The 26,359-nt window shown below is 48.3% G+C and overlaps 1 protein-coding gene across 2 annotated transcripts; it reads left to right on the top strand.

Moving 5' to 3' along the window:
- Window positions 1–26,062, top strand: LOC133356409 (cytochrome P450 2F3-like). 2 transcript variants are annotated; one of them, XM_061573920.1, is made up of 10 exons: window positions 1–135; window positions 6,884–7,100; window positions 9,031–9,193; window positions 12,220–12,369; window positions 13,785–13,945; window positions 14,876–15,052; window positions 19,405–19,546; window positions 22,308–22,495; window positions 22,865–23,006; window positions 24,880–26,062. In XM_061573920.1, exons 1-10 carry the CDS (start codon window positions 128–130, stop codon window positions 25,059–25,061), a joined length of 1,530 nt encoding a protein of 509 aa, XP_061429904.1. In that variant the 5' UTR covers window positions 1–127; the 3' UTR covers window positions 25,062–26,062. The 2 variants fall into 2 exon arrangements, with proteins under 2 accessions (XP_061429904.1, XP_061429905.1); XM_061573921.1 differs by lacking the exon at window positions 1–135 and adding an exon at window positions 1,484–1,717.
- The last annotated feature ends 297 nt before the right edge of the window (window positions 26,063–26,359 follow it).

The raw sequence follows: 26,359 nt of genomic DNA, 5'->3' as shown, positions 1-26,359 counted from the left end.
GCCGACCTCGCAGGGGGCTATAAAACCGCGGTTTGACGTGGGACGGTGCGGCCACTATCGAGATTGCCTTACAGCGCTACAGACTAGCGAGGACTGCGCTGGTGCCGCGTTCGCAAAGTGAAATGTCATGGCGAGGTACGGAACTAAACATAGTTCGCCTAATTGGCAACATTTTTGTGGCAAAGTCAAATTCACAGAGATTTCATTAATTGTATATTTCTTGTTCTTATATTACATATCTCCGTTTCTTTCTGCATTTCTGTGTTTCCCCCCATTTATTTTTCTGCCTGTCTCTCAGCAGCTCGGTTACTCTCTCTGTTTGTCTCTCTGCATCTCAACGTATCTCTGTATCCCCGTGTGATAGGGTGGGGGCACCTCCCCGTATACAAACCAATCCTATTTTTGAACTTCTACACGGACACATTTGAAAGCTACCACCTCTATGCCTCTCATAGACTATGTTGACATCGTATACAAATCAACCTTTAAAACCAATTTGGATTTACTGAATCCACTCTCTCATTTGGCCTGATTGATGTATTCTGTAAATGAATGATTTTACGAGTCTTCAAATGATCTACCCAACTCGGCTTACACCATAGGGTATTTTTTATTAATGTGTTTGTGCAATGCTGTATTTCCAATATCTCATGTGACACCGTTGTTTTTTCAACGTTATTTATATTTGCTTCATTTTATGTATTTTATTTGCTATGTTCTTGTCATTTTTGGTGATGTAGGCGATCCCTGAAAAATGAGACTTTATCCTGGTCTTCTGAGTTTCTCCCCTGAATTCACAAACTAAACCTCGACAGGACTTCACTATGAGTTGGGTTTTTTTGTTTAGCAAAAAGCGCACAAGCCCCATTTCGGAGTTCATCTACCAGCGCGAAGAGAGGCACTCTTTTACTATCTATTTGTCTCTTTTGCATCTCCGTCGGCCCCTCTACATCACCTAGTTGTCCCCGTATAACAATCTTGTCCACGCAATCAAAATAGTCCACCCGCCGGAGCTCCTGTTATTCGCGGGCGTTACACGGATATAAAAAGGCACTTTGGAGGTAACGTTACCTCCAAATTATTAGCCATAATCAGCTGTTATCAGCTCACTGTGCAGGTGAATTGTTACACGGCAAAGGACCAAAAGAGGCTTGGGGGAGGCCTTCATTCAGCAGTGTCTAGATCTGCAGCTGTCGGGAACAAATGTCAAAGAGAAAGTTTGTCGTGATGTGTGAATAATGAAGAACACAATGTCTCGTGGACTTGTGTGTGTGTCCGTGTGGGTGTTTACCTGGCACAAGCGTCGTGGTGACGTCACCGCCACTTTGTGGCGAAAGGCGGTTGTCGTTGTTGTTACCTGTGATTTCATCCAACGCCTCCCACGCCCCAATGAGATGTGTATTGTGGTTTGTATAAAATCCTGCACTCTTGCGCAGTCCATCACATCAAAAATAAATACAGCACGCAGATTTGCTTTTTTTAGTATATATTTGTCTTTCCACATAAAACGAATAGCTATAAAATAGACTTTTTTCCACATTTCATTGGCCACACGGCCTTCTGTTAATGATTATTTTGCATCGCTAATGTGAACTTTAATCATTTTGGCTAAGAGTGCGGTGTACATTTTTTCTTTGTTCTGTTGGGGTATAAATACCTGGCTCCTGTCCCCTCTGGTGGCTTGGTCACGTCGACTCGGATATCTTCGGCGGTGCAGGTAAGCAGGACGACTGGATGAAGATCTATCTCCCCACGCCGTATGGGGGTCGTGGGCCTACGCTTCTTGCCTATCATTGCAACACGTGCAGGAGCTAAATGCCGATGTAGAGGCCTGCCAGCCACGAGAGGGCTCCATCAGAGACGAAAGTGGTTAAATATACGGTCCATAGTCTGGCTTGCGTGGCCACAGTAACACTGTAGACTGTCTTTAAGTTCACCTTTTAATGGGGGGGAATGTGCGCATCGGGCTGTTGATGTTCTGATGCGGTTTATGCATCCACCGGTGTCTTTGAGGAAACGTCGACGTCAGGAGGTGCGATGTTATGCTGAATTTTATTTGTTGTTGGCCTTGTAAAAATAAATTATATTTTTTCTTTAACTTTGTTTTCCTTTTGAAAATATTACTGGGGGCCTCACAGTACCTGTAGCCCAGGGGCCGACACAATCTTAATTCGGCCCTGCCGAGATGTCTTGGAGCGGGTTCACAGCGCGCTCGGTTACCACGGAAGGACGACATCGAGGGTGGCATCTGCTCCACGATTGTTCAGGCGAAAAGCGCCGGTGGTGCTTTTCAAGGGATTTGGTCGGAGTCTCCAGCGACGGAAATATGCGTCCAATCACATGAGATCAGCTGTTATTGGCAACGTGTTCGAGGTGTGTGCCCTGTGCTATAAGGACGATGTCACCTGCATATATGAGCACGCGAAATGATGGACACGGAAGGGCACGATATATAAGGGGTGCCACGGTGGCGAGATGCTTACTACCTCGCCTGGTATACAGGAAGTCGTGGGTTCGCACAAGAATCTGATGCCTGCTGTATATTTAGAGTTTGCATGTTCTCCCTGTTGTTGCATGGATCTTTCTCCGGGTCTTCCGATTGTTCCCTCCACATTTAGAAACAACGTGCGTTTAGAGTATTTGGCTGCTATTCTTTCCACGTGATAAGCCACTTCGTTGAGCTATTATTTGTGTTCCGATCGTTTCTGAAAAAGAGCTAATGTAGCTTAACGGACCTTACTTGGTAAAATAAAACGTTTTTCGTTTTATACTCTTTGGTTCTTTCGGTAAAGTCACGTACGTAGAAAAATAAAAAAATAAAAATAATAAAAATCACTGTGATGAAAATAAAAGTAATATCACTGTGATATATATTTTTTTCTACCTACGTGACTTTGCCGAAATAACCAAAGAGTATGGATTCCTGCAGTCATGAAAGCTTCAAATCAAGATTTAGTCTTATAGCTGTACACCTCGCTGCTTTTAGCAGCTTTTAGTTGCGAGGTGTACACTGAGAGTATAGTTGCTGAGCATTGCATTGCTTAGGTGTACGGTGGAGCAGCAGCTGATGATTTTGGCTATCTTCAGCATCGGGCCATGATGCCAACCATGGGGCAGCAGAGGAGGTGGGTAAATTATCCCTGTGCTAGCTTTCTGCTGATGCTTTACAACCAACTACTATGAAGCTGGTGATGGAACTGCTCTTTGACAGCTACGGCCGATTCGAGATCCGGGCTGTTCGGGACACAGGCAGCTGGTAGGTCGACAATCGGGGTGAAGTCTGGCAACCACGGTACGTCCCGTCAGCTTGGAGTTGGAAGACAAGAGGGGTATTGGCCCTGTAGTTGTAAAGATCTTGCGGCTTTCCAGGATGCAAAATGGCATCGATTTTGCCTTTCTTCCACGGTTTTTTTTCCATTTACCTGTTGTCCTTTGTACGATGGTAAAATCTAAAAAAAGATTTGCAAGCCGTTGTTGAATGGAGCCCTCCAGGTTCTTTATAAAACTCAGGACAAAGGCCTTCGTATCCCACCCCACACATCACGGATTGTGTGACACGCTGAGAGCGATGTGAGCCTGTTCATTAGTGCCCTTGAGCAGGGGAGCATCGTGTGGCAGGCCAACATCATGATTTGCCGTGGTGTTTGGCCGTCTGTGTTCTTTGGGTTTAAGGCACCCGGGTCTTGCAGGAGCACTCCAGACTTTGTGCAGCCGGAGTAAGCAAAGTCCAAATGTGCAGTGATGTCTTCCCAACGGGGTTTTCCTTGTGCAGAGTTAATGGGATCCCATAAGTGCAACTCTCATCGCGATCACCGGTTCTGATTAATTATTTCCAGAGTTATGTTTATGGTTGCCAACGTGGCATATCGTGTTTCTGATTTCCCCCTCCCCCGCTTCGTGGGGCTTATACAACCATGTTTGGCAAAACTGGTGAGCGCGGGCTTGTGACGGTGGCGGTGGAGAGCGCAGATATGGGAACATAGAGTGCATCGATGGAAATTTGATGGAAATTTGATGGAAATCTGATGGATTTGGGCACATTTCGCGCGATTTGATCATCGGTGTGGGCTGGGTTTATTTTCCAAAATGTTACAATGAGCAGTTAGGCCCATGATAAGGTGCTCTGCCCTGTAGAGTGGAGATGTGGCGAGATGTTAACCACCTCGCCTGGTACACAGAAGGTCGTGGGTACGTTCCTGACCCTAATGCCTGCTGTATATTTGAGTTTTCATGTTTTATCTCTATCTCTCCATGGTCACGTTGATTTTTCTCGGGGTCCTTCAATTTTTTTCCCCTCCACATTTAGAATGAACATCACACGTTTAGATGATATCATTTGGCTGCTATCCATTTCCGCGTGATAAGTCACTTCGCTGAGCTGTCTTTTGTGGCCAGGTCGCTTCTGAAAAAGAGCTGTATAGCCTTACCTGGTAAAATATATTTTTTAATGGTTTAGTTTTTAAATAGTTATACTTCCCCACACCACTACATAAATGCATGACATTTGCGTGACGTCAGCACGCACAAAACCAGCTCAACGCTGTGGGATGTGGGTGATGTAATCGCGCAGATATGAGCGGTGGCGTCACCACTGCCCGCGTGCCAGCCAGCCAGGAATACTTTATATGTGTAGTGACATTGAATGAGTCACTGTAGCGCGTGCCGCTGGAAGATTGGTAGACAATGGAATTAGGGGTAACAGCCCGTTCCACCAGTTGGACCTGTGGGCGAGGCACGGAGCCCTCTGTGGGATCTGGAGGGTGCGGAGCCGAGGGCGGAGCCTGGCCACGCTGGGCAGGATAAAAGGCGCGCTCTGACTCACAGTCGGGGCTGCTGCGATCTGGAATGGAACTCGTCGTGCCGTCGTCATCGTGATCTTTGCCCTCTTCAAGCTGTGGGTCTGGCAGCATGTTGGCTGTCCCGACCCGGTGTGTAGGTTATCCCCTAAGGCTGTGAAGACCGAAATAAAAGAGAGAGAGTACCTCCAACTAGTGTCTGTGAATTAGTAATGTAGTGTAGTGCCTGAATTACGCGCCACACACGGGAGTGGGTGTACCCGCGTGCAGAGTACAGTGGGAGTAAACGAGGTCGAGGTTTTTATTGTCGTTAGGCGTGAGAAGGTCAGAGACAGGTCAGGGGCAATTAAGGACACAGTGCGCTGATTGGCCGGGAAGTTGTCGCTAAGTGGCGCCGTGTTGTCTGGAAAACGTGGCAGGTGCCAGCGGGGGCTAGGGGGCGACGGGCGTCGCGGGGGGTGCCACCGATTAATTGGAGATTAATTGCCCTGGGGATAAAGGGAGGGGGTTTTGAAGGAGACGGGAGTTCGCGCCTGGGAGGAGAAGGATGTTGGAGCCGAAGCAGCGGAGAAGTATAGGGTAGCAGCGGAGAAGTATAGGGTAGCAGCGGAGAAGTCCGCAGAAGCGGCTGGAGTGTGGCGGAGAAGCTGATAAAGAGCGGCTGAACTGTGACGGAGAGACGCGGAGCGAGCAAGGCTGGCGGAACGCGGCGAGCGGAGAGCGCGCGGGAGGAATGTGGATTGGTGTTAGCTGGAGGAATGTTGATCGGTATTAGCGGAATAAAGTGAGAGAGAAAAGCAAGAAGCTGTCGTGTCAAGTCGAGCACTACAGTAGTGTACTAAAATACAGCAGATCTTGCTTGGTGCTCAAGATGCGTTCCTGGAGAAGTGAGCGCTAAGCAAATAAGCATTAAAAAGGGGTCATTATACCATTGTGTATATGGGGATACATTCTGACGTTATTTCTTTCGTATGAGCAATATGAGTGCTTCATTGGGGTATCGGAAATATTGCTAACAACAACAACAACAATAATACAGATAGCAAACAGTATTTTATGATATTTTTTATTACAATAACGAGCGTATCACGTTATTATAAGAACACAACAACATCGCCCGTCTTGACGCGCAAACTCCAGCAAATTGCGGGCACTTTTGTTGGCGGTCGGCGTTTGAAGCGGTGGACTGCGACCCTCAAAGAAATGGTGCTGCTCTACCCGTGGTCACCCGCTCTGCAAACCTCCCCTCCCCCCTTTCCCGTGCTCTGTGGATCAAACAAATCACTCGAGATGCCAGTGCACAGTAGTCAAGAGCAATCTATGCGAACGCTTTCACAAGAGGTTACGCGTCCGGCGCAACTGTCCTTCGCCGACTACGCCTCGTGAGTGACTGATTGAAATGTTTATAATGGGGTATTCTCAAGCATCCTCCCAAACAAACACAATTCTCAGAAAGGTCGCAGGCATTTAAAGGTCACAAGAACATCGCCTCGATGCTATGTGCAACCTCACCCCCACCCCCGGCCTCCCCTTTGGGTCCCACCACCTTTATCATTTTCTCTATTAGCTTGCACAACTGTTTGGTGTCCCAGATGCGTTGAGGTGCCGTGGCCCCTGCCGCTGCCACTGTCGCTGCTGCTGTCATCTTCACAGGCCGGTATAACCAGGGTCATGCTTAAATGCAAAGGTCCGGGAGACTAGCAGAGGCATGCTATGTGTGTGGCTGCCATGGGTCATCTTAGCCCTCTGGTGCTCGCAGCGAGCTTCGAGGGGCGACCCCTCGGCAGATGGGCCGATTGAAGGGCGCCCGCTCTTCCACCCGGGGAGCGAAGGAAAAAGGAGGTGGCAGCGATTGGCCGACGAAGGGTGTGGCAGTTCATTCAGCACCAGGGAGGCAGTGAAGTCGTGCCAAAGATGACCATCGTGATCCGTGTGATTTGTGAAGGGATTCCGGTATTTGCCAACGTTTCCCCCCCCCCCCCCTGTGCTCAACAACATTTGGGAGGTAGGGTTGCTACTTCCGAGGAACTAAAACGGTGACGCATCGCGTCTCCCTGACCGCTTGATGCTCGCCCCCTATCGCGCAGGGTCGCCATGTCTGTGGATGCGTCTCCGAGTGACGCTCTGGGCGGCTCCACGTTCTGGGTTCCTTCGTGCTTGCTGCTGCTGATCTTCCTGGTCTGGTCCGCCCAACGTCTGCTGGGAGGCGGCTCCAAAAGATTCCCCCCAGGTCCCCGGCCATGGCCCCTGTTGGGAAATCTGATGCAGGTCAACCTGCATGCCCCGTACGAGACCCTCTCAAAGGTGAGCACTGTGATACGGTTACCCAGAGTGCAATGTGTCCACAACTTTGATAATTGTAGTTATACAGGCCTGCGTCTCGCTTAAAGAGTGTTCTTTCGGCGAGAATCCGCTGCAACGAGCATTTGCGATATAGACCAATTTGTTCGCAAAACGAGCAAATGCTCGTGTAACGAGCGGAGGACCGGTCAATCGAATGCGTTCCGTGGGAGAAGGGGGCCCACTGCAGCCCGCAGCTGTTTGTTAACCAGCTGTGCTGTGTGCGTGATTCGCCATTTTATGGAGAAGGGGCCTCGTGGTGTTTCTGTAATGGGTGGGTGGGTGGGGGAGCGGTGGGTGGGGGGGGCACTAATTCATTGCAGATGCTGAGGACAGGCACCTGCAATCACTGTGGTTCTTCATGTGTGGTGATTTATTACTTTATTTGAACATGATTTGTATTTCTCATGTTTAAAAAAAAGTTGCTCAAGAGTGTAAAATATTGGGGTTGAAACGTAACTTCTCTTTTAACATGGGAGCCAATGGGAAACGATAAACGCTTAACAAGTGTTCGCTTAACAAGCATTTTTTGCGAATGTATCTCGCTCGTTAGGTGAGACACGTCTAAACAAATGAGTGTATGCATATATATTTTACATGAATTCCTGCAGTCACGAAAGCTTTAAGTCAATATATATTTTAGTTTTTGAAGGGTTTTGTTAAAACAACGACTTAATAACCACATAAAGCATTCACGGAAAGCTCACCAATCATTCACTTCCCAGGAAGTCTTTTGAAACGTGAAATTCTTAGAAGATGTAGAAGAATCCACTGAGATCGATTTATTTGAAAAAGTTCTTAATCGTTAACATATGACAGAGAAACCTGGTACAAATTAGAACAAAATAGGAATGATAAGAAATTCGACAAAAAATACATGCTTGTGGTAAATCCATGCAAACAAATATGATCTGATGTGTGTATTGTCCTTGAAATTGATTGGCCTACATCAGGCATAACCTCCTGTATGGCCTTGTCTCACAGTTGTTCGACCTAAGAAAACTTATTCAACTAATTTTATTTTATCAGGTAAGGCCCCACTTAACTGTGTAGCTCTTTTTCAGACGCGAACTAATCACAAATGATAACTCAACGAAGTGGCTTATTGTGCAAAAATTTATAGCAGCCAAAAACTCTAAACAGGTGATGTTGATTCCAAATGTGGAGGGGAAAACCGGAGGACCCGGATAAAAATTCCACATGACCGCGGTGAGAGAGAGAGAGACACGCAACCTCCAAATATACAGCAGGCGTCGGGGTCGGGATCGAACCCACGACCTCCTGTACATCAGGCGAGGTAGCTAACATCTTGCCGCCGTGGCATTAATGCTAGAAGGCCGGACGATCGACGATCAACCGGTTACACTTGACACTTATTCCGATTCTAGATTTGAAGCTTTCGTGACTGCAAGGATTCATATTCTTAGGTTTTTTCAGTAAAGTCACGTAGGTAAAAATGTTAAATTAATAAAAGTAAAATAAAATAAAAAATCACGACGTTTCGGAGGCAACACAAGCTTCCGTCTTCAGGTGGAACCGTCACAGCACGATAGCTGTATCAAGTGAGAGAAATACAAAGAAAACAGTATTTGTATATATACTGGTTGAGGGTGGGAGGAGCCAAGGTAGGCCCTGAATATTATTTTTGTGAGGTTCGGTGCGGCTGAAGCACGCTGTTAGGAATGAGCCTTTGTTGTGTAAACTAGGTGCGGATGATGTGAAGGTGTGTGTAAAAGGGACTGAGCCTTTTTATTATGTAGAGATGATGCGGCTGAAATCACTGCCAGGAAATGAGTCTTTGTTGTGTAGAATGGTTGACTGAGCCTATTATTATGTAGAGGTGGTGCGGCTTAAATCGCTGCTATTCCGATGTCTGATGGCGTGCGCGGCACAGCTGGCTGAGACGTACGGGCCGGTGTACAGCGTGAGCCTCGGCCCACGCCGCAGCGTCGTCCTGGCGGGATACGAAGCCGTGCGGGAGGCTCTCGTGTTGCAAGCAGACGACTTCTCGGACCGGCCCATCGTGCCCATATTCAGGGACTTGTCCACGAGCAAAGGTTAGGAAGTGTAGAGTGCACCACCACCAAAGACAAAGATCCCCCGTGTAGCCTGTAACGGACTGTCGGGGCAAGTGCTGTTAGCGAGCAGCACCTATGAAGGCCGGCACAGCACACGAGGGGGTGGGTGGCCTACACCACACCCGGCTGCCTATGTCTCCCTAGTGGTGACGTTCACAGGCCACACCAGGTTACTAATTTGAGGCTGAGTCGACCTAGGGAAGGGCCAGGACCGGCTCAAATAATCGTCTCTGGTGTTGGTGGCCGTATTTTTTTCCGAAACCAAGATATTCTGCAAACCTTCTGGCTACTATCAAAGGTTTGTTCATAAAGCCATCCAGATACATAACCATAACTTCAACCGAGAAGATGGATACAAATTAAGCAATAATTGGAAGGATGTTATTAACCAGGTAAAACCTCAACTATTTATGGTTGTTCCATCATATCTGCCGGGTACTAGTCTATTTTTCCGAGTTAATTTCCCCCCGCCCCGCATCCCCATCGTTCCCAGCCTCCCACTTCCAGCTCCGCCCACTTCCCCCCCAGCTTCATGTCCTCTCTCCCCCGAGCGCTCACGCAGCCCCACCCCCCCATCCCCCTGCCCCACCCCCTCTCTCTCTCTCCCCCCCTTTGCTCCTCCCCCCCTCTCTTACCTATATAACCTCTTGCCATGGCAGCTCTCTCGCCCACTGCATTGACATTGTTGCTGCTTTGGCATTGTTGCAGCATTGGCATTGTTGCTGCATTGTTGCTGCATTGGCATTGTTGCTGCATTATAGCATTGTTGCTGCATTGGCATTGTTGCTGCATTGGCACTCGTGCACCACCCATGCTCCTGGTGCTGTTGATACACTTGGGCTACGCCCTTCCCCAAACCTTTATAAACAGTTTGCCTTTAGAGGCTGACTTCTTTGCCTGATGATGACCGCTTGTGTTGCGATAGAAACGTCGTGATTTGTTTTATTTACGGTACAGTGAAAATACTTAAATTATCACCGAACTTGAGAAATAATTGTGGGAAAAGGCTTTGTTGTAGGTATCATTGTTGTTAACATCATTCTTGTTGGTAACATGATTGTTGTTGATAGCATTATTGTTGTAGGTAGCATTAAAGTTGTAGCTAGGATTATTGTTGTCGGTAACATTATTGTTGTAGGTAGCATCATTGTGTAGAGACACAGTCGGATGTCTCTGTGGGTTACACAAAAGTCACTGGACCGGAAGCGGTCCTCAATTGTACGAGCTGGGGGCACGTGACTGGAAGTGGGTCTCAATTGGAGGAGAGAGGGACCCGTGGCCGGAAGAAGGGACACGACGATACAGCCATGCGGCAGGGGGCTAGGGGAGGGCCAAGGGATAAAGGGGGAGCGAGGGGGGCATTCGGGGCTTGGCTCGGGGAACCTACGACCAACACGCACGCACATAGTGAGCAGCAGCCTGGGGGAAGTTAGCAACACTTAGAAACAGAACTGGTGTACAGTAAATATGTAATAAATACGTTGCCTCCTACAACAGTGTGTGTGCTTCAGTTGACACACTACAATTGGTGTAGGTAGCATTGTTGTTGGTAACATGCTTGTTGTTGGGAACATTATTGTTGTAGGTAGCATCATTGGTGTTGGTAGCATTGTTGCTGGTAACATGATTGTTGTTGATTACATTGTTGTTGGTAGCATCTTTGTTATAGGTAGCATCTTTGTTGCTGGTAGCATTGTTGTTGTTGGTAGCATTGTTGTTGTTGGTAACATGATTGTAAGAGATCTGTCCCTCATTCTCACGGCCAAATAAAATACTCGGAACGTCAACATCGCATTACAATCTCGGCGGCAGTGAAGGGCCTGCAACTAAAAACCGCTGCCAAAGTTGAACGAAGACGCAAAACTAGTAATCGGATCTTCGGCGATCGCGTTGCGTCGTCACAAGCAAACACCCGTGAGATATTCTCGCGTTGCAAAGTGCTTTGTCCTGCAAAAAAGCGACCCATTTAATTCTTTCAATCGAAGTTTCACCCACCGAGTCGTTATCCCCAAAAAACACCCCTTTGAGTCGATGGTGCCCTTGCGTTCGCAATATCCTAGCAATAGGGGTTTACCCTTTCAACTGGTACAAAAAACTGACACCTTTATACAAGGCATCATGTTTGCAATAACCACAACACAAGCAGTAAAAATGCAAACAAAAAGAAACAACTCTGATAATGATAATGATTTGTACCAGTTGAAAGGGTAAAAACCTATTACTATATTTTGCCACTGGTAAAGGAGATGTCTCAGTACTCAATTTTGTTTTATATAATAGTTACATGCTCTTTGGGTCTTTCGGTAAAGTCACCTAGATACCAGAGGGCTGAGTCACATCGACGCCACCGTTCTTTATAGAGCTGGTGCACGATTTGAACGTTGAAGAGTGAAAATCCGACTAGAAATGTTTCAATCGACCGCTTGTTCTCCTCGCGGTCGGCTTCGTCGAGCCCCCGTTCCTTTAGAGCAGTGTGGTTCTTAACCTTTACTGCAGCCTGCACCCCTTTGGTTCTCAATCGTAAAGCAATTATGTTAATAAATACAAGGTGCTTCAATAAAATGTTAACACTTCTGAGAATTTGCAACAATAGCGCAAGAAATGTTCTTCCGGGCTCTGGAGACCACCTGGAGAAGATTCCAGGCATTCGTTGACAACGATGGCGAACAAGTGGAGACTTTGACTTTTTGAAGCTATTAACATGACATTTGTTATCATGTTACAGTGTAGTATTATCTGCTCTTTTTCCAATAATGATAGTCTCATATAAGTGTTAAAACATTTTTGAAGCACCCTGTCCATAGGGTTTGATGAAACAAAGTAAGTTGTAACTTATGTGCCCGTGTTTAATTTGTGTTTCGACGGTTTACCTTCTAAAAAAAAATCTGCCCACGTCTCGCACCCCCAGAACGGGCATCTCGCGTCCCCAGGGGGTGCAGTGTGCAACCCAGGTTAAGAACCACCGGCCTTGACTGTGTTTGTCTCTCTGCTTCCTCCCACCGCAGGGCTGGTGTTTGCGCAGAGCGAGCACGCGCGCATTCGGAGACGCTTTTCGCTGTCCGTGCTCCGGACGCTGGGCATGGGCAAGAGAAGCGTGGAGGCAGTGGTCGCAGAGGAGGCCGAAGCCCTCCTGCACCGCTTCAAGGACATGGACGGTTGTGCCGGGGCCGGGGGAACTCTAGAGGGAAAAAAAACATTCGGCGGCTGGTGTGGGGGGATGGGGCTGACCAGAGACTTAGCACCCCCCTCCCCCCCCGTGAAACCCATTCAACGAGCCGAACATTTACACGCGGCCTCTTTTTTTTTCTCAAAGTATTTTATTAACAACACGTTGCCCCTCTAAGATAGAGCCTTTCGAAGGCAGACTTGGTGAGAGGGAGCACAGAGCGCGTGACAGTCTGACGCGATTGGCCGACCCCTTGACCATTGTCTTTTTTTATATTGCAAAGATAAAGGCCCCCCCCCCCCCCCCCCCCCACTGAGCTACGTAGCTTATTTTTGAGACGCGACCTGGCCACAAATGATAGCTCAACGAAGTGGCCGATCGTGTGGAACTTTACAGCAGCCAAATACTCTTAAGCGCACGTTGATTCTAAATGTGGAGGGAAAAACGGGGAGAGAGACACACAGACTCCAAATATGCATGAGTCAGGGTCTGGATCGCACCCACAACCTACTGTATACCAGGCGAGGTAGTTAGCATCTCGCCACCGTGGTGCCTTAACATGAATATCGTAAGGTGGTAAACAGCCACGGCACAAAATAAAAAAGGAGCCCCTGAATATCTTAAAGCAGTGATTCTCAATCTTTTTTGGCTACTGTGACCCCCTTGTTGAATTTTCTTTCAACCGAGTACCCCACCCTCCCCCTTCTCTGACCTAACATGGTTCTGTGAAATAAATGTATAAATAATGAACATTGACATTTTAACCAAATGCCCAGTTTGTGAGGTATCCTAATTAGCTAGTAACTGCAAGCGAATAATGTTTTTTTAAACGGATGCTCTGCTTGCGTGAAGTAATTTGTTCGTGCTCGCTGGTTACTCTTTCAAACCAACGTTGTTTATGATCAACGAGTTTCGAAAGGTCTTTCACGTCGTTCTAGGTTACCACAAGGATCTTCATTTCATCGTAGTTATTTCATACTTGCAGATTCATACGTGACTATATACCAATGACTCTCACGTACGATATAATTTCACGCATTTGTGAACCACCTCGCATACCCCCTGGGACATTGCCACGTTACCCCCAGGGGTCCACGTACCTCCAGTTGAGAACTGCTGTCTTAAAGGTTGGCCCAGCAGAAGCCGGTTACCCTAATTTTAACTATGGGTATTAAAACCGTCACAATACCAGGTGCGGTCCGTTTCACTCGCAGCGAATATAAATACGCAACGACGCCATTTGCAAGAGGAGAGGCCATTGTTGCCAGCGTCAGGATCCAAATTGGCTAAATTAGAAAAAATGTTGCGACAATACTGGCAGACTAGCGCGCCAGGTCACGGGTTAGCCAGGGAACTAAACGACACACTTTGAAACCCCCTCTTGATGTTGGTTTCATGCACAAGGGAGGCCATTCGAGACGATGACCCACATCAACTTGGCGACGGGGAACGTGATCTGCTCCATCACGCTGGGCAAGCGGTTCGACTACAGCGACGCGCAGATCATCCACCTGCTCGAGTTGCTCAACAGCAATGTGCAGACGATGGGCAATGCTTGGGCGCAGGTGAGCTTGCTGTGTGTCCAGCCCGCCCGCGGAAATGTTCTTTACGGGGGCCTAAAATACATTTTGCCGTGGCTGAAAGGATTTATTTTCCACGTGCAGGTAAGCGCCCCCGGGTTTACGTCTGGGATGCCGCTCCTGAAATGGTGCGACGGCACATATCGAAACGACGTGAATCGAGGCGATGTACAGGGTAGGTGGAGGTGGCGGCGAGATGTTAACTACCTCGCCTGGTATGCAGGAGGTTGTGGGTTCGATCCCGACCCTGACGCATGCTGTATATTTGGAGTTTGCATGTTTTCTCTCTCTCCCCGTGGTCATGTGGCAGGGGGTGCCTTGACCAACCCCCCCCGTGCCAAAAGCTACGAGTTGGGGCCCCTTTGATAACCACCACGAGATATGTTTTCAATAGTTTAGTATTGTAAGTCATAGTTTTTTTTACCGTAAAGAAACGTAACGTAACAGAATTTGCTTTGAATGACAGTAACTTGAATAAAATAACTTTGGACGTAGAATAGAACTCCGTTTCTGAGATATGTATTTCACTAGATACGCAAAGAGGTATTACTACGGAGCTGTAGTGGCTGCATTTTGCAAGAACGGAGCGGCCCTGCAGCGTTAAATGTCGGAGACCGTGAACGTAACGAAGTTGTGATTAGGCGAGAGGAGCCGCGCTGTGTAATAGCCTCTAGGTGCGACCGTGCGAGACAAATCAAATATTGGGGGTTCCCCACCTGACCGATTGCCAGACCTCCTCCCTCCCCGAACTGACAATGTCGTTACTACGCCACTTGGGACAGCCTTTCTGAAACGGTGATGACCAGTCCCATCCAAGACCGGGGGAGGGGGGGGGACGTGGTTTTGGGGTCGCCTTATTCCTACCTACGGAGCCTTCATTCTCGGTCGGCGGCGCTCCTCCTCTCCTCGTTCCAGGTGTACAACGCGTTCCCCCTGCTGAAGCACTTCCCGGGGCCGCACAAGCAACTGTTCAAGGACAAGCAGCGGTTGTTCGACTTCCTGCAGGTCTACATAGATGAGCACCGGGACGAGCGCACGCCCAACGAGCCGCGGGACTACATCGACGCCTTCATCGACAAGCAGGCCGAGAAGGTATACGGCGTTTCCCTCGCTATTCGCGCCGAGGGATATACGTTCCCATGAACGGCATATTTGGCGGATGTAAAATGTTTTAATGAATTAGTTTAAATAAATACGTAGGCCTATTAAGTGCGTGAAAATTGTATCTCTCATCTTTTTTATCACGTTACTTTCGTCAATTTAAAAATCACTTTTTCTCATCACTTTCTCTCTCTTCACTTTATATTATCACTTTCTCGCATCACATTGTCCCTCGTCATTTATCTCATCAATTTATTTATTTGCAGTCGTGTAAAGTTCCAGATGCGATTCGCAGATAGCCAAAATCGCGGATACCAAGTTCGTGAATAACATCTTTGTTCAATGGCCGGCCAATAAATCACAATTTGGGAGGTAGTTTAATTGCCAGCTGCCTATCGGACGCAGCTGGGCTTGGGGACCGGCCTTGATACTGTGGAGTGAACGTGCGGCAGATGGTCCATGACAGGAAGGGGAAAAACTCTGGGGCAAATGGCTGCTATTTTATTTTGGGTAACCAGGTGGGATCTCAAAAGAGAGCAGGATAAAGTGTAATTTAGAAAGCATGACCTGAGTCACCAAAACGACAAGAGAGAAGTACAATAGCGAAACAAATAGAACAAAAAATTGCCAAAACAATAAAATACAAATCAGAGAAAAAAATCAAACCGAGTTACAAATGACATCGAAAATACTGCACTGACATAAATTAATGTCAAGTTAAATAAATGTCCCGTAACGAAAGTTGGCTCGGACAAATTACTACAAAGTATCGTTCACCGGTACGAATAAGTGAGGAAACATTAAAAATGCAATTTATGTGCTTATTGCACGAGCCTGTAAACGGACAACGATGCATGCGCATAGATAGCCAAAGAGGGAAGAGGCAGATGGGGCTGCTCCTGTCTGGGTAAAGCCACCTGCAGGAGGGAACGACCATCGCATACGCGGCACGGATGTCAAAGTTGCTTCATGCGTGGGTTAGATCCCGACCCTGACACCTGTGTGTAACCACTTTGCACGGTGGCTAGGAGATGTTAACTACCTCGCCTGGTATATACGATGTCGTGGGATCGATCCCGACCCTGACACTTGCTGTATATTTGGAGTTTACGTGTCTCTCTCCCTGTGGTCACGTGGATTTTTATCCGGGTCCTCCGGGTTTTCCCTCCACATTTAGAATCGACATCATGCGTTTATGAGTATTTGGCTACTATACATTTCCATGCGATAAGCCACTTTGTTGAGCTATCATTTGTGGCCAGGTCGAATTTGAAAAAGAGCTACATAGCTCAGTGGGCCTTACCTGGTTAAAATAAAATACATTGTTTAGTTTTTAGCATACAGGAGGTCGTGAGTTTTATCCTGATCCTTACACTTGTATATTTGGAGTTTGCATGCTCTTCCCATGGTTACATGTATTTTTCTTCAGGTCCTCTGGGTTTCCCTCCACATTTAAAAACAGACAGGAATTCATATTCTTATATTCTTCATATCACCTTGCCATACATAGCAGGGGTAACCAAAAATATTTCCAAAATCATGAACAAACACAATATCCAGGTCCAATTTAACACAGTACATAACTTTCGTGATTTTATCTCATCTGTGAAGGACAAGATGCCTGACATGCAATATTCCGGTGTATACAAACTAAGCTGTATCTGCGGCAGCAGTTACATTGGGGAAACTAAGCGACATGTCTCCGACCATGTTCGTGAGCATAAAGCAGATTTGAAACACGGTAGGACCAATACTTCTGCCGCAGCTGATCATTATTCTAATGCGGCTGGCTCACACGAAATTGATTTCTCTAAAACGATGGTACTTTGCAAGCCTACTGGCTATCAACAAAGATTTGTTCATGAAGCCATCCACATATATAGACACAGACACCAATTTAAACCGACAAGACGGTTATAAACTCAGCAATCATTAGAAAGATGTCATCAACCACTTTGGGTCATGACTTGATTTGTAATTTCTTGTCAACCTCTACCATCAGCAGTGTGGATGTGTGGAGCGAGGTGCAATGCCCCCCATCTCTACCCCTCTCTCCCCCTATCTCTGTCCCCCTTCTCTCCCCCTCTCTCTCCCCCTAGCTCTGCCCCGTCTCTGTCCCCCTTTGTCTTCTCCTGCATTATCATTGGCTGCCCCGCCCACTCACAGCTTTGGCTCGTCTGCGCCCATTTCAAGCCTTTATAAACAGTTGCAGTTGGAGGCTTGCCTCCCCTTTTCTCTCCACCTGATGACGACCGCTTGTGTTGCGATCGAAACGTCGTGAGTTTTCTTTTTATTTTCTATCTACGTGACTTTACCGAAAGAACCAAAGAATAGGCGTTTCGAGTATTTGGCTGCTATAAATTTCCACACGATGAGCCACTTCGTTGAGCGATCATTTGTGGCCAGGTCACTTCCGAAAAAAAGATCTATAGCCTCACCTGGTAAAATAAAATAAAAAGTTTCATTCAAGATATCTGTTTGTGGAGGAGGTGATTGCAGCTGCCGTGGCGAGTTCAGATACGATGTAAGATAAACCCGATGTTTGCGGAGCATTCAGCTTCCTGATGATGTTTGCGTTCTGCCACTTGTTCCTCCGTCAGCCCTCGATGATGCTCGGCGTACGGCCGAGTCTTTCTGTGGCGTTCTCCATTTGGGGCGCATTATTAGGAGGTTGGCGAGGTCTGTTTGGGTGGTCAGGCCCTTCGTCTTGATAGCGGCTGTATTGCCGGAGTGTTGCCGCTTCCTGGTGAAGCTGTGCTGGTGAGATAATGGGAGAGAGGACTGCGCTGCCCCGGACTGAAAACATAGCCATGCAGTAGCCTACAACACCGGTATGATGCATGGCGGTCACGTATTCAAGCACTATCCAGGCACGACTCTGCTTAGCTTCGGAGTATAACTTAATTGTTAGAGAACACATTTTTTATAATAACGCGGATGTGAATTGGATATAACGTGATCGAGTGAACAGAACGACGTCGCACGAGTAGGAATAAGTGTTTGTACATGCTGCCTTGGCGTAGCATCATCACACAGGGCATTGGGATGGTGCTTGATGATTCTAGATGCTACCCACACGCCTCAGTCTTTGTTCAGCCTGCGTACGCATCTCACGTGTTATCGTGGACTGTGCTTTTTATCCTATATTATTTATAATAACGCATTTTTTCCATAACGTGGTGTTCTTCAGGAACGCAAAAAATACCACCGTGATGAACTGCAGTTCAATGAACAAACTTCAACTAAGAAAAGGTGGCGAGATGTTATCTCCCTTGCCTGGAATGTAGGAAGACGTGGGTTCGATCCTTGATGCCTGCTGTGGACAGGCAGTCCTCGAGTTACGGAAGGGTTAGGTTCCCGAGAACAATCCGTAATCCGAATTTTCCGTATGTAGGAAACTCAACAATTTCCCCCCCCTACCCGATTACTAGGTTCGTACATTTTCTATCGCCTGTACCGTATCGCTGTACATATGCTCTGCACTTCCTACAATTCTTTCATTTAATCGAATATCTATCCTAACACTACCCATTATCAAACTAATTGAACATTCACTTTATCCAATTGTTTATGAATACCACGAAACATTTTTATATTAATTGTTAACAGAAAGCAGTCACTTCTAAATGTTCGATTACCATGCATTAGGCTAGCCGAGACTTCTCCGATCGCTGTTGGTTGAGACCATTAGCCATCGAAGTGTAATTGTGTTAAATCAAGTACATACAGTAAATAACTCATGAAATAAACTGAAAATGAAGAAAACTATCAATAGAAAAATGGGAAAACAAAGATAGTTCTAAGCGTAGAAAACAATTACATAATGCTACAAAAGAAACGAATTACGTAACGCTCCGAAAAATGCCATATACCTAAATCCTAGTGAAGCTCGGGCTTTGTGAAGGTGGTATTTTTGTGGAGCGAGGCGTACGACGGCAGCCCGCGGCATTCATCCGCACCCTCACTGCGCTGCACTATTTGCGCCCATGTAACGAACTAAACAATTTCCGCATGTAATTTTTTTTACGTGATTTATGGGAGCATTTCTGTAAGTCGGGTCTCCCGCAACCCGAGTACTCACTCTATATTGTATATATAACTGCTGTCTTGGCCGTGATGCAATGTGCACGTGAGGCTTAGGGTCCAAATCCCTGTGCCACGCTGTTACACTATGTACATGTATATTTAACTTTTTTTGCACCATACTGCACAACATATTTTTTTTGTTCTGTACCGCCCTCTGTTGTTGTCCACGACAATAATGTTATTGTTACTGCTTTTACAACTAGCCTTGCGAAATGCACGATAATCACCGATGGCCACGCGTGGTTTGTCGACGATAGGAGGCAGGCAAGAGCAGCACGACGTTTGACAACGAGGCATTCCTCGCCTGCACCACCAGCCTCTTCCAGGCCGGGACGGAGACGACCGCCAACAGCCTGCGCTGGGGCCTCCTCTACATGATTACCTTCCCGGACATGCAGAGTGAGTGCCACCACCATCACCATCCATCATCAGCGGCAAGCTCGGCTTAGCGATCGTGATGTCCGCGAGGCTCAACTGGGACGGGGTGGTCGTGAGCTGGCAGGCCCCTCCCCTTTTCAGTCCCCCCACCCACTTACACGTGACCACACCCACTCAACCACTAGCCCCGCCCCACACAGTGATTGACCAATCTCTCTCTCTCTCTCTGACGGCTTCACCCATTGCTCATAGGCCCCACTTCTCTGCTAACCCCACCCACTACAGGGACTTCTCTACTGACGAACGAGTTAGGCTCCAGGGGGTCTCTGCGTAAGTCGATTTGTTCTTAAGTCCAACTTTACTCCTGTTGATTCCAAACGTGTAGTACGGCGTGTACACTAAACACGGCAATGGCTTTAAAAGTTGTATGATCTCCGATAAGATGTAGATGCCACTGGTTCTTCACGTTCTGCAGATGTAGATGCCACCACCGCCATCTATTGCATGGCAGTTGAACTTTACGACTCTCGGTCCGAACGGGCAACTGGACATGGGGACAGGTTTGTTCGTCCCTCTGAAAGTTTGTAAGTCGTTTTCTCAAAGTTTATAAGTAGAGGAGCCTCCATACTCAGGTAGCTCCATACCTCTGCCTGAAATCACGAGTCCCGAGGGTGAAGCTGGAAAATGTTGATCCGGGACAGCCTTTTCTGAAGCTGTGACCATCCCAGCCACACCAGAACGTTTGGTAGCTTTACAGTTTGGGTTAGGACGAAGGTTTGAATTGCCATGTTTGAGTTTTTGGCTGAATGTCCATGTTTCGCCTTTGAATTTAATCAAATATGGATACAAGTCTCACATGAAAGTGTTGTACTTTTGTCACATATCCTGGAAAACAGCTGTGTAGAGTGTCGATATCAAATGACGCAAACTATATAGTCAAACTACATCCCTAACAAACCTACTTGCTCAACTATTCACCTTGCATTCTTACCCACCCAACTAAGTACCCACTAAGCCTTTTCTCCTAGTTACTAACCTACTATCTCTTCTTTTCACCTGCGAATCTACCAATTTACCCACTCGCCCAACTAACTTTACACCTACGAACCTACATGCTCACCTATCTACTCATCCCCCACCATAACTTTTACCCATTGATAGTCTTAATTATTTTTTTCGAAGGAGCTTTGAACACTTCCCTATGAAAGCAACATTCGCATCTGGGACAAAACCAGAGCACCTGGACAAACCCTAGACATACAAGAAATACTCTACACTCTAAGAGAGCCTGATAATGTGGATACCTTGAAGTCTCGTCTTAAAACACATCTTCTTAAGTCAGTTTATTTAGCTTCTCCGTCTCTCTTGTTATTTCCTTCTCCATATTCTTAGAAGGCACCTTGAGACATTAGTGGAAGGCGTCTTACAAATACATTAAAATTATTATTAGTGTAATGTGAGGATATATCCGGGTGGTTGATGGATCACACCTCGTTACGATGATTGACTCTACCGGTCCTGGCCCATAGCCAATGGGGGGAAGTCTAGGGGCGTGGGCCTGATGTAATGGGAAGGTGACTTCTGTAAGTAGAGGATTGGATCTGCTGGCTTTAGCCACAGCCAATGGGGGGACGAGTCAGGGGCGTGGTCCCGGAATCGTACGATGGAGTCTAGAAGATTCCATGGAGGTTAACCAGGATTGGTGGAAAGGTACCACGTGACCCGGGTATTTAAAGGGGTGGAGACGGACAACACGTGGTCAGATCTGGAACGAACGGAGGGTGAGGCCACGCTGGAGCGGGGTCCAGGCTGCCACGTGGCCGCGCGTGTCTCTCGCTCTCTCTCTCCCTCTCACGCTGTCTGTCAGCAGCGTGAAGGAGTAAGACAGAAGTGTTGTGAACAAAAGACAAATAAAGACCGGATTCCAGAAGTCGCTTCCACGACCTTTATTACATTAGTACACTTGCTTGCTGCTACTCAATCCCGGATGTAATTTTTGGGATTCCAACTGAGTCTCTCAGCAGTGGCTGGCTCTCTCGTGGCACATGAACACTTTGACTGATGACTAGCCAAGCTCACCCTTGCAAATGAGACCATTCTGGTCTATTTAGAGTGGCTCACCTGGATAAACAAATACCCTGAAGACGACCCGGCCAGCGTGATCGGCAACCTTCTTGAACACTGCCAGGGAGCAACGCACAACCCCCGAGGCTCGAGCAGAGATCTCGATGACCCCGGGCCCGGGGTGACATGTTCTCGTGCATGCACAACAGTGCGTGGAGGAGCAGATCACCCTGTAATGCTGTGTAAGAGCGTGTGCACGAGTAGATCACCCTGTAATGATGTGTGTAAGAGCTTGTGCACGAGTAGATTAACCTGTAATGCTGTGTGTAAAAGCGTGTGCACGAGTAGATCAACCTGTAATGCTGTGTGTAAGAGCGTGTGCAGGAGTAGTGCTGGCCACCCACCCCCTCATGTGCCGTGCCGGCCTTCGTAGGTGCTCGCAAACAGCACTTGCCCCAACAGTCTGCTAAAGGCTATACGGGGGGGGGGGGATATTTGTCTCTGTGCAGCAGTAGATTAGACTGTCATGCTGTATGTGTCAAAGGGTGTTTAGCAAGAGATCAGACTGTCATGCTGCGCCCGCGCGTGCATACACAACGAGCGCAGGAGTAGATCAGGCTGTCATGCTGTGTTTCCGAGTAGATCAGGACGTCCATGCTGCATGTGCAGCAGGTCAGACCGTCAAGCTTCGCTAACACCCCCGACGCGCGCGTTGCAGAGCGCGTGCAGGAGGAGATCGACCGCGTGGTCGGCCCGCTGCGGTTGCCAACGTTCGCCGACCGCGATGCCCTCCCCTACACGCACGCCGTGGTGCACGAGGTGCAGCGCTTCGCCGACATCGCGCCCGTCTCCGTGCCGCACGCCACAGCCAACGATGTCACCTTCCGCGGATTTTTCCTGCCCAAGGTTCGTGGCGATGTTTTTGGCGGGGGGGGGGGGGGGTACAGGCGGCGGAGGCCCCCAGGGGTTTGGGCTGCGCCCTGTGAAGACCCGGCGGGCCTCGGTTCGATTCCCGTGCACGGCCCTACACCACCCACTGACGATTATCTGAACCGGTTCTGGGGCCTCCCCTAGGGCGAAGTCAACCTCAAAAGTGAGTAGCCTTGTGTGGTGCGTAAAATCATCGCCACTGGGGAGACAGACGCGGTCGGTGTTGGCCACCCCCACCCACTGTCGCGTGCCGCGCCGGCCTTCGTAGGCGCTGCTCACGGACAGCACTTTGCCCCAAACAGTCCCATAAGGCCACGCGGCGGATCTTTGTCTTTGTCTCTGCAGGGCACCCCTGTGATCGCCCTCCTCCACTCGGTGCTCAGGGACAAGTCTCAGTGGGAGAAGCCCGACCAGTTTCACCCGGAGCACTTCTTGGACGCCGCCGGAAGATTCCGCAAGCGGGACGCCTTCATGCCCTTCTCCGCAGGTGGGAGAGTCGCTGCCACGCACGCGGCAGCTCACACGTGCGTGTTACACGAGTGATCGACACCCCCCCACCCCCCCATGTCAGTCAATTAATTATCTCGATTCCTGGGAACATGTTGATGTGTTTTTGTCTCCGTTGTATTGGCACTGTGGCAGTATTTGCAGAAACCGATCCATCTTTAAGATTCCCAACGGGGTGACTGAGATCTTTGGATTGCCTTCTAAGTCATCGTTCTTCATCACTCCCAAACCTAGGGCGATGTGCATGGGTTTGGGAGTGTTTGGCGAAGCGACCTTTGGTGCTCATTAAGCCAAACACCTTGTCTCTGACCAACAGAGAGCAAACAGCATTCAGAACAGAATGTTGACCGAGCATTACAGGAAGAAAAAATCACGTGCTAACCATCACTCGCATCGTCACTTCTTAATGGAAAACACGTGTGCCTTCGTTCAATGTAACGCGCATCAATATACAGTTATACTGCAGTATTCTTCATTGCAAGGCCATCACGGGCCACTGGTGTCTCCTGGTGGCCTTTAGTGCGGCCCCTGACGTGCAGCCCCTGACAATACGCAAATTGTGAAAACACCCCCCCCTCCCCCATCATCGTGCTGCTGTCAAACCCCCAATGGTTTCAAATGTGTGGCGGCCATCACACTGGTGATGTCCTATCGGCGAAAGTGGTCCCCCTCTGAAAATGAGTGAAGAACGCTGCTCAATGTACTCCGAGGCCAAGACTAATGTCCTGGGGTGATCGGGCTTGTTCCGGTCCTGCTCCCAGACTACCGAACGCTTTGCCTTTGCTAATAAGACCATTGAAGTCATTCGACCATTTTAATTTTCTTCTTGAAAAATCACCCCTTTAAATTGCCCTTTAACCCGCCTAGTTCCGGTCCTATTAACCCTGCAGGTTTTCTTTATTTCCTGCTTTCCATACACGGGGTGCTTTGGGAATCTACGGATGCGCCCTACAAATAGTGTCCCAAAGCGTGGGAGCTGCAGAGTGGCAAAAGGCCGATGACCCCAGGAACAGAGCCTTGACCTCGGAGTCCTTAGAAGAAGGTGATCTGGAGATGGCAGAGACTTTATTGAAGAGTCAACACGGATCAGTTCCTGTAGATACTGCGGGGCTAACCCACTGAGTGCCTTGTAGGGCAGCAGCAGGATCTTATTGTGCAACCCGATTAAAATATTTGCAAATACTTACGAAATGAATAGAAGATGCCGGCTTGGACGAAGGTGGTGAGATGTTAATTACCTCTTCTCATGTGCAGAAGGTCGTGGGTTTGACCCCGACCCCACCGCCTGTATATTTGGAGTTTGCATTTCTCTCTCCCCGTGGTCACGTGGATTTTTCTCTGGGTCCTCCGGCTTTTCCCTCCACATTTAGAATCAACATCAAGCATTTAGAATATTTGGCTGCTATAACTTTCCACGTGATAAGCCACTTTGTTGAGCTATCATTTGTGGCCAGGTCACTTCTGAAAAAGAGCTACATAGCTCAGTCGGCCTCACCTGGTAAAATAAAAAGTTTCGTTTTCGTTTAAAGTTAATGTGGACAAACAAAAAGGTGAAAATTATGATAAAAATGCTACCCTTCCTGGCACTATACCGGAGTTAATATGCATACATTATCAAAGCGTATGTTTGCATGTGAAGCCCATTTCTCGAAGTTTCCTTGACCCACTTTCAACTCCAGCCAATCACCTTCCCTAACCGATCCAAACCGACATCCCTGTCAATCATCCTCCGTTTCCCCGTTCTTTCCATGTTGTATTTCTACCTCCAATCCCTTCAATCCCCTTTCAGTCCCGTTAAGTACCAATCCAAGGGCTTGTTTTCACTTCCCCTCTTGCGCTGCTCCGTTGCCCAGGCCGCCGCGTGTGCATGGGGGAGAGCCTGGCGCGCACGGAGCTCTTCGTCTTCTTCTCCGCGCTGCTGCAGAACTTCTCGTTCCACGCTCCGCCGGGGCGGCCACTCCCCAAGCTCACGCCGTGCCCCGGATTCGTGCTGACCGCCCCAGGCTACAAGCTGTGCGCCACCAGACGCATTTAGCCCCTGCTGCTGCTGTAGCTGCTGCTATTGTTACTGCTGTTGCTGCTGCTATTGTTACTGCTGTAGCTGCTGCAGTAGCTGCTGCTGTAGCTGCTGCTGTAGCTGCTGCTGTAGCTGCTGCTGCTGTTGTTACTGCAGTAGCTGCTGCTGATGTTGCTGCTGTAGCTGCTGCTGCTGTTGTTACTGCAGTAGCTGCTGCTGATGTAGTTGCTGCTGCTGCAGTAGCTGCTGCTGCTGTAGCTGCTGCAGCTGCTGCAGCTGCTGCTGTAGCTGCTGCTGTAGCTGTTGCTACTGCTGTAGCTGCTGCTATTGTTACTGCTGCAGCTGCTGCAGCTGCTGCTATTGTTACAGCAGTAGCTGCTGCTACTGCTATTGCTGCTGTAGCTGCTGGAGACTTCACAGTCGGCACCTTCCCGCAAGACTGCGACAACTGGGTTCACGTCCTCTCACACAAGGAACACGGCCCCTACACTCAATGCCTGGGAGTGCAGCGTGGCGTCCGATTTTATATATAACCTTGGTGGGTATACCACGTGCAATATATACTTGTCATGGGATCGGAAGAAAAACTATAATGTAACGTTGGTAGATATATCACGTGCCACATATACTTGTGTAGAATAAAATGGGAACGTGACGTCATGTGTGTGCTGGGCGGCTCGATGACGTCACGTCTCCTAGAGTATTTAAGGGAGACCTCTTGACGAAAGCGGGGTCACTGTGGGAACGGGTAATGGTAGAAGGGTGAAGAGGGAGCCAGGGGTAGAGGGATGGAGTGGTGAGTCTGGGGAGAAGCCGGTGGTAGCCGTTCGAGGTGCTTCTCTCTCCGGTCGGCGGAGTTGGCAGAGTCCCCGATCCGGCACGAGAGAGAGAGAGAGAGACCGGTGCAAGCCGGGCAGGGACCAGGACTCAGTAGGAACCCTAACCCCTGGGAGTTGTTCACCCCGTTGTGTTATTTGAATATCTTTAATAAACATTTGGCGAAAGCCCTTAACATTCAAGCCGTGTCCGAGTCGTCGTCGATTAGTTCCCTATACTTGTAATAGGATTTTTTGGTTTGTTTAAACATTGGGGGGAAAGTTGAAAAGTCGCTGACCAAACGTAGATCGGTGTGCAGTGCAAAAGGCGCCTCCACACGGTGCAGAAATAGTCTTCATGCAACTGACTGGGTTTTTTTTTTGCTAAGCAAACAGGCATACAGAGGCACGATGACACGGAACTAGCCTAGTATGTCGAGGACAAGCTGTAGTTTCCATCGGAGAGAGATCAGGCGTTCATAGCGTGTACGTTGAAATTAT

This window comes from Lethenteron reissneri, chromosome 54 (assembly GCF_015708825.2).
Source record: "Lethenteron reissneri isolate LAM-NWPU_2019-01 chromosome 54, ASM1570882v1, whole genome shotgun sequence".
NCBI lineage: Eukaryota > Metazoa > Chordata > Hyperoartia > Petromyzontiformes > Petromyzontidae > Lethenteron > Lethenteron reissneri.
The sequence above is the reverse complement of the archived record's forward strand: the minus strand, read 5'-3'. Positions and strand labels throughout refer to the sequence as shown.